Genomic DNA, 8,133 nt, shown 5'->3' on the forward strand with positions numbered 1-8,133 from the left:
CAGGTCTGTGATGGAAGTGCTTAGCCGTACTCTCTGATGCTGAGGAAGGGGATGGCGGGTTAATAGCGCCACCCCTATTGCTCTGTATTGAGGTGATACTGGAATGCTGTGTCATTGCCAGCCCTGCTCTGCCTGGTGCCACAGTGACAGTGCAATTGCTTCCCAGCATCCATTCATCTCTGAAGCACTAATGAAATCAGTTGTGCTCCTCCAAACCCAGCCAGGATGACCTGCCTCCTCCCAGCCTCACATCCCTTACCTTCAAGATACCAGTGTGAGCCATAGAGCCCCTGACCCTCCACAAGGAAACAAAGGATGATGGGTTTTGTTTGTGCCTTCTAGGCAAAGACCTTTCTGAAGCTTTACAGCATATTTTCTTAATCCGTTGTGTTGCAAATCTTAATGTGTTGCAGATGCTTGCTGCATATATCAAGGAATTTATTTGCAGTTTTTGTGAGTGTTGCACTAGGGTTTAACTATGTATCTTCACTACTTATTTAGTCACATGTCCGGTTAGTCCATTGGACAGTCTGCTTCCAAAGCGTTTATTGTGTAAAGAGTAGGAATGACAAGGTTGACCACTGGTGTTTCCTACTGAATCAAAGTCTAGGCAGGTGGGAAAGGCTTCATGGGTGCTAAGAATCAGAGGCTAAAAGGTTGGCTAGTGTCACAGGGACTCCATCTACTTCTTCACCTACTTTTATGTTGAATTCATCCTTTTTAACGTATATTTTATTTTTTGACAATGTCATATCTGTATAGAACATATTTTGATCAAATTCACCCCTCTGCCCATTCCTCCAACTCCTTCTGGACACCCTTGGCCCACCTCATGTCCATTTCGACTTCTTGTCTTCTTTATTTAATCACTTGGTCTAGTTAGTGCTGCCAGTTTGTGAATAGGTGTAGGGCCGTCAGCTGGAACACGGGCAGGCTAGCATCTCTGAAGAAAACTGGTGATTCCTCTCCCAATAACCATCCACTGCCAAGACTTCCTCAGCTCTGGGTGGGGCTCCACTCCCACTCTGTAGTGTGACAAAACTTTTCCTTGAGGAGATGCAACACACACATCTCCTTACCTCAGAAAGGGATCCCATGACAAACCAAAGTACAGATACCACCAAAGTCCAACTTGATGAACCAATGAGTTGTGTTGGGGCAACTTATGGGAGCATGGGGGACAGCTCACAAAAGCTGGGAACCTGGAGCACACACTGCACAGTATGCAAGCAGCTCAGCAGGTTGAAGAGTGTCCTTTCCAGGTGCCTCAGTTGGCCTAAACTTCTTCCAGGCAGCGTGGCTGGTTTCTCCTTCCCGGCAGCTGGTCTGGTCTCAGTCTTCTTTGCATCTTAACTTGGCTTCGAGAGTCTTCTTTGCAGTTTAGCTCTATTAATCTGAAAGGGACTCTCAGCATTTGTTGCTTACTCTGGCAGGGAGGGACCTAGTGGATCTGATAAGTTTCAGGGACTTCCTGAAGCTATTTTAAGTTGTTTACCTTCCTGCTTAAAGAGCATCCCTGAAGAATGGAAGGTTTCCATCTTGGAGGAAACTGCTACATGACATATCCACGTGGAAATTTTGACTGGCTTGATCCTATGGAGGGAGGTCCATGTGCATGGACCCATGACTGCTGAGTTCACATCCAGAGTGGACTTTTGTGGTGTCTAGAAAACACTGGTTTGAGGCAGTCCTTGTAAACCTATAACTCTTGTTACCTTTCTACTCCCTCTTCTATGATGATCCCTGAGCTTTTTTGGGGGGGAGAATGGTGGGTTGGTAATACAGATGCTCCATTTAGAGCTGAATACTCTATAGTCTTTTATTCTTTGAAGTTTGACCAGTTGTGACTCTCTGTTTTAGGCACCATCTACTGCTAAAAGAAGCTTCTCTGATGAAGGTTGAGAGCTGCTCTAATCCATAGGTATAAAGTTAACTATTTAGAAGGAAGTTCAATCTATGCCCATTTAATAACACAATAGTAATAGATTCTTTCCTTGGCCCTTGACCTACCAAGGCCATGGTTCTTGACCCAGTTAACAGTACCAGGTATGAGTCCCACCTTGAGGGATTGGCCTTAAATTGAATGGAAAAAAATGGTTGGTGACTTCCATAACATTTGTAACATTGTTTCATCAGTGAGCATATCTTGCTGAGTGGATCCTTATTGTAGCTTGCAGAGCTCACAGCTGGGTAAGACTGTGGATGACTCTTTTTCCCCAGCAAGGCTACAGAGTACCTTCCAGCACTCTGAATGCTAGCCAGGAAGAAAGACTCTTCCAGGTCAGTATCAGCTTGATTTTCCATATTCTGTGACAAAAGCATGTAGTGTCTTGAGCAATAGGGTCTTATTATCAAGTTCTGATGGGCAACCAAGAGCAATGGCAATATCTTGTGTTGTTTTTGGGGTCTCTGGGATTCTTGTGATCAACAGTTTGAAGGCAAGTTGTTTTTTTTTTTTGTTTGTTTGTTTGTTTTGTTTTTGTTTTTGAGACAAGGTTTCTCTGTAGCTTTGGAGCCTGTTCTGAACTAGCTCTGTAGACCAGGCTGGCCTCCAATTCACAGAGATCCACCTGCCTCTGCCTCGAGAGTGCTGGGATTACAGGTGTGTGCCACCACCACCCAGCGAAGGCAAGTATCTTATATCTGGCATTTAGCTTTATGCTTTGTGATTTATGGCTTCTGGGGAGGACATTATCCCCTATATAGGGAATCTCCAATTAGACTATATATATAACATAATATTTATATTTAAGAAGCTTTCCCTATGTGTTAGTCATTCCTCCTCCCACCATTCAATACATCTTTTAAAGTTCTTAGCTTTGATTTTTTTTAATCTATGGATTTGATATTACAGAAGCATAAAGGAATACATTTTTTTTTCAAGACAGGGTTTCTCTGTATAGCAGTCCTGGCTGTCCTGGAACTCACTTTGTAGACCAGGCCAGCCTCGAACTCTCTGAGATCTGCCTGCCTCTGCCTCCCAACTGCTGGGATTAAAGGCATGCACCACCACTGCCCAGCAGGAATAAATTTTTAAATGTGGAAAAACTATGCAACAGATAACTATCACTGAATATCCATTATATGCAAGGGGCTTAGGAAGGTGATGGAGGAGACTGTAATCTCAACCTGGAGAGACAACTGCTCTTATTATTTGGGGACTTTTTCCTGTTCTTAGGAAATATATTTTGTAATTTCAATTTGTTATGCCATATAACTATATAAGGTAATTGACAAATACAATATTCGCTGTATGTAAAATGAGAAGAGAGCCATTCTAATTTTCTGGTCACTTGTCTTGACTGTACAATTTCTAGTTCATGCATCATAGCTTGAGATTTAAGGAAGATGTATAAAATGAGAAAAAAAAGTTACAATAAGTTTACTTATATTTTTGGTATTTCCTTTTCCCATTTCTATTGATAAAAATTCTCTGACAAGTTTCTACAACTATATGATCCATTTTAATGACTCTCACCACCCCTGACTTCTCTTATTGCCTTCCCATTGATGACCCTCCTCTTCCCCACAAGTCTTTTCCCCAGATTCCTCTCCTTCTGCTTTTCTTTATTGTGTTTCATTTTGTGACCCACTGATTTTTAGCCAGAGCAGCCTATGTGACCACGTTTCCAGCTATCCACTGTAGTCTGGTTAATTTACATTTTAAAAAGTCTTTGGCATCCATTTTTACAAAACTTCTAGATTTGCTAAAATTTCAGTTTAGCGGACCAACCAATAGAAAGTTGAAGAGTGGTAGCGGGGTCGGCCATTACATCAGGAGCACCCTGCAGCTAGCTGACCAAAGACACGCTAACCAACCAGCTGACTGGCTTATTGGCAAGGCTGGAGCCAGTGATGTTGTTTTCTGTTTCTAGCCAATGTTTGCTGTATAAATACAACAACACTCTAGCCACCATGTTGCTGCTGGCTAGAGTTCCCAGAACCTGCTGTGGTGAGAAGGAATAGGGAGAAGGTGATTGATGGGCACTGGGCTGGTTAGCTTTCGTCAGCCCAACATAAGCTGGAGTCATCTTGGAAGGGAGGACCTTAGGTGAGGAATTGCCTCTGTTAGATTGGCCTGTGGGCATGTCTGTGGCACATTTTCTTGATTAATGATTGATATGGATGGGCCAGGCTCACTGGGGGCGGGGCCTCTTCTGGGCAGGTGGGCCTGAATGGTGTAAGAAAGCAGGCTGAGCAAAGCAGTGAGCAGCATCCCCCGCCCCCACCTCCTTGTTGTGTTTGCTTTGGTTCCTGCCTCAAGCTGTTGTCCCAGCTTATCTCGATAATGGACTGTAATATGAAATAAACCCTTCCCCCCACAAGCAGTTTTTGGTCATGGTGTTTATCTCAACAGCAGAGAAGCAAACCAGAACAGGTACTAGGGTACTGTTAGATGTCGATGGGAGCAAGAAGTTCTGCTATGTCCTCAAATAGTAGGGTGAATGCAGGTAACGCCAAAGATATGTATGGTAAAAGAAAGGATTTTTAAACCTTTTTACCATGAAATAAAAAAAATAAGCTTCGTGTGGAGGCTCATGCCTATAATCAAGCACTCCAGAGGTAGAGATATAGGAGGATCAGAGTCACACCTGACTACATAGTAGGTTGAGGCCAGCCTGGGCTATATGAGACGCTTTCTTCCAGAAAGAGAGAAAAAAGAAAAAAGAAAGAAGGGAAAGAAGAAAGCAAGGAAGGCACAGAAGTAAAAGTGTGAGGAGACAGATATTTAATCTGATTGGATGTATGTGTGTGGATATGAAATATTATACGGTACCTTTTTAATATGTACGTTTGTGCTTTTATCAGTTAAAAAACTTTTAAAGTCTAAAATATCCAGTTTCTTGATCATGGTGTTGCAATCCATGCATAGACAAGCAATGTATGCTCTGGGGAATAATCTCTAATATTTGAGAGCAAAGGGAACATCTCAACCCCTTTGTCTTATGTGTTGTTCCCAGTGAAAGCTGAAGTCTTTAAACATCCCTCCAATGGTTACAAGGACACATAGACTTCTTTGTTACCATATAGGTATGGATGAGGTCTAACTCCTCAACAGTCATTATACAAAGAGCCAACTATTTCTCTCTCCCTAAATTTAAAAATACCAAATTTATTTTGAACACCAAGTTTTGTACCTTTCTTTTCTTCAGTTATCTTTCTAACATAAGTATTTCCAGTGCCATGAAAAATTTCCTTTAAACATGATAATGCTCAGTAGCTGCTTGTTTGGGGTATTTAGGTTTCAAGCTTTTTAATTACTATAAGGCAGACAGCAAAAGCTATGCACAAAATGTTTTCTTTCAGATTATTATCCAAACAAAGAGCTCCTGACAAGGGCAATTACAAATTCACAGTACAGATGACATACTTTATTTAGCATAGATACTCTTAACTGACTTTCACCAATAATATAACGAGGGCTTTTTCCCCCAGCATCCTCTTACAAGTCCTAGGTAGTCATAAATGACAGGAGAACTTTTAAGCCGATTTTGGTGGATGAAATACTATCCACATTTCACTTGCATTTGTTGGATTGTTCATGAGGTTCAGTTCTCAGCTGTCTCTGTTTTCGAATGTAATTCTTTGTTTCTCCTTTAACACGGTGTTCTATTCATCCCTATAAGCTTTATATAAAAAAGTCAGTCTTATCTGACAAGCTAATTAAAGATATTTGATCTTTACCGTTGGCTTCTGCTCAACATACTTATCTCCTCTCTACAGTATGCTAGGCACAAGTGTAAGCATCATGTTTTTGTTTGTCTTTGCTGATTTGATCACATTTGTATTGTTCATTGTGTCTCCTTCTGTACACTTATTTTCCCAATAGATTAAAAACAGGAGTGCTGAGTGCCCAGGTGTAAGGACGGCCCTAAAGGAACAGAAGAAATTTAATTTAGAACTGAGCTAAGCACCAGGGTCCAGACGCCCCTTTGTTTCTACAGACAGCTGTTTCTTTTCAGGACTAAGGGGAGGAATGAGTCTCTGTAAGCTTGCTTTGTTTACTCTTACCAGTAATCAGGCTGAGCCATCCCCCCCCCCCCCCCCCCCTGTAGTGAATAGAAAGCTGACTTTGTAGTTGGCTTCTCCGTGCGGCACAGGCTGGACAGTGGCAGTGAGCTGAGAGCTGTGATTGGTTTAAAGGGAAAAAAAAGGGCGTAGCCTGACCAGATTGACTCTGGACGCCCCCTATTACCTCACTGCATTCTGAAGGCCCGCCCACCAATTGCAGGACTCCTTACTGGAAAAACCCAACTGCTGGAGCGTGCTAAGAATCCATAGAAACGCCCTTTTGAAATCAAAGGGGGAAAGACTGAAGTCAGCTCTCAGTCAGAGCCGTCTATGCCTCAGGACGGGAAGACGCTTAGGATGGACACCCCACCCCCTGACCAGCTCATAGGAAAGCAAAACGAAAACCTGAAAAACCAGGATGAAGAATTGGGGTTTAAGGAAATGGACGGTCTCAGAGAAGCTTTGGCCAACCTTAGGGGACTGTCTGAAGACGAGAAGGGCGAGAAGGCAATGCTCCGCTCCCGCATCCAAGAGCAATCCCAGCTCATCTGCATCCTGAAACGCAGATCCGACGAGGCTCTGGAACGGTGCCAGATACTGGAACTGCTCAACGCTGAACTGGAGGAGAAGAGGATGCAGGAGATGGAGAAGATGAGGACCCAGAGTGAGCACGTCCAAAAGCTGGAGGGTCGCTTTATGACCCTGGCAGCCAACCACGAGCTGATGATCCGCTTCAAGGATGAGCACAAGAATGAAAACCTCAAGCTGAAGGAGGAGAATGAGAAGCTGAAGCAGGAGAATAGCAGCCTCTTCAGTCAGGCTCTGAAAGACCAGGAGGCCAAGATACTGCAGCTCACTGCCCACAACAAGGCCCTGGCAGAGGAACTGGAGGTCTTGAAACAGAAATGTGCTCACGATGCCAGCCAGGCACAGGCCCGAGAGAAGGAACTGCTGGGTCTGCAGAACCAGCAGGCCTGTGCCCATGCCAAGGAGACCGAGCAGCTGCTCAGCCAGCTGCAGAGCCTCAAGCAGCAACACCGGCAGGCCACCGAACAGATGGCGAAGGACCAGGAGGCGCATAACAGCCTGAGCCAGGAGCTGCAGGCTAGGCTGCAAACTGTCGCACGTGAGAAAGAGGAGCTGCTGCAGCTGTCCATGGAGAGAGGCAAGGTGCTGCAGAACAAACAGGCGGAGATCCGCCAGCTGGAGGAAAAGTTGGAGACAGCGGCCATGGCCAAGAAGCATGCACTAGAACGTTTTGAGCAGGAGGCAGTGGCGGTTGACAGCAACTTGAGAGTTCGCGAGCTTCAGCGTAGGGTAGATGGGATCCAAAAGGCTTATGACGAGCTGCGTCTTCAATCAGAAGCCTTCAAAAAGCACAGCCTGGATCTTTTAAGCAAGGAGAGAGAGCTTAATGCCAAACTCCGCCATCTCTTTCCATAAGGGAAATTCTGCTTCCTGTTGCCACCTTAATACTTCAGATATTTGTGCCTTAGTATTATGGCAATGCAAAGATAATTCATTTACTATACTTTTAAGTACAAAACCACTTTACTATGATGTTGTTACTGTTGTAAAATTAATATTAATATTCATTCAGCTCTACCACCTAGAATACATTTAAGATTAACCAGAGTCCCCTCTGCCTTTGAAGTTTTCTTAAGATTATCAGTATCTTCTACCTCATAACTTATCATCTTCAACCTCAGATATCTTCCTGTAGCTTAAGATTTATGAGTTAAAGGTTCCTAAGATGAACGTACTAGCATGAAAAAAGGAAAATGTAGTCCCTTTTGCCATTGCAGAGAGCTAGGCTTATCACGGTACTTACTATATAGCTAAGATCCTAAACAGAGGTCAGCCTGGTTCGCAGTGAAAGAGTGTATTAGCTTGGCAAACCAAAAGTTTGATCACTCACTTGTTTACCAGTATATAAAAGCCAGCTCTGTTACATCATTCTATTGAGCACTAAGATTCAAGTTTGCTAAGTAAACCAACTTTACTATTTCTTGCAAGTTTAGCTCACTTCCACTTTCCTGGTTTTCTCCTTAGTGACAGATAGGATTTAGATGTGCTGTATTGAGACTCTTAATAGTTACATTTTCTATTGTGCAGTAGCTA

The 8,133-nt window shown here is 43.4% G+C and overlaps 1 protein-coding gene across 1 annotated transcript; it reads left to right on the plus strand.

Annotated features, from left to right (window-relative positions):
• The first annotated feature begins 6,242 nt into the window (after positions 1 to 6,242).
• Positions 6,243 to 7,572, plus strand: Ccdc89 (coiled-coil domain containing 89). Its single transcript, XM_036197357.1, has one exon. It carries the CDS (start codon positions 6,343 to 6,345, stop codon positions 7,453 to 7,455), a length of 1,113 nt encoding a protein of 370 aa, XP_036053250.1. The 5' UTR covers positions 6,243 to 6,342; the 3' UTR covers positions 7,456 to 7,572.
• The last annotated feature ends 561 nt before the right edge of the window (positions 7,573 to 8,133 follow it).

Source organism: Onychomys torridus, chromosome 1 (assembly GCF_903995425.1).
Source record: "Onychomys torridus chromosome 1, mOncTor1.1, whole genome shotgun sequence".
NCBI classification, from domain to species: domain Eukaryota; kingdom Metazoa; phylum Chordata; class Mammalia; order Rodentia; family Cricetidae; genus Onychomys; species Onychomys torridus.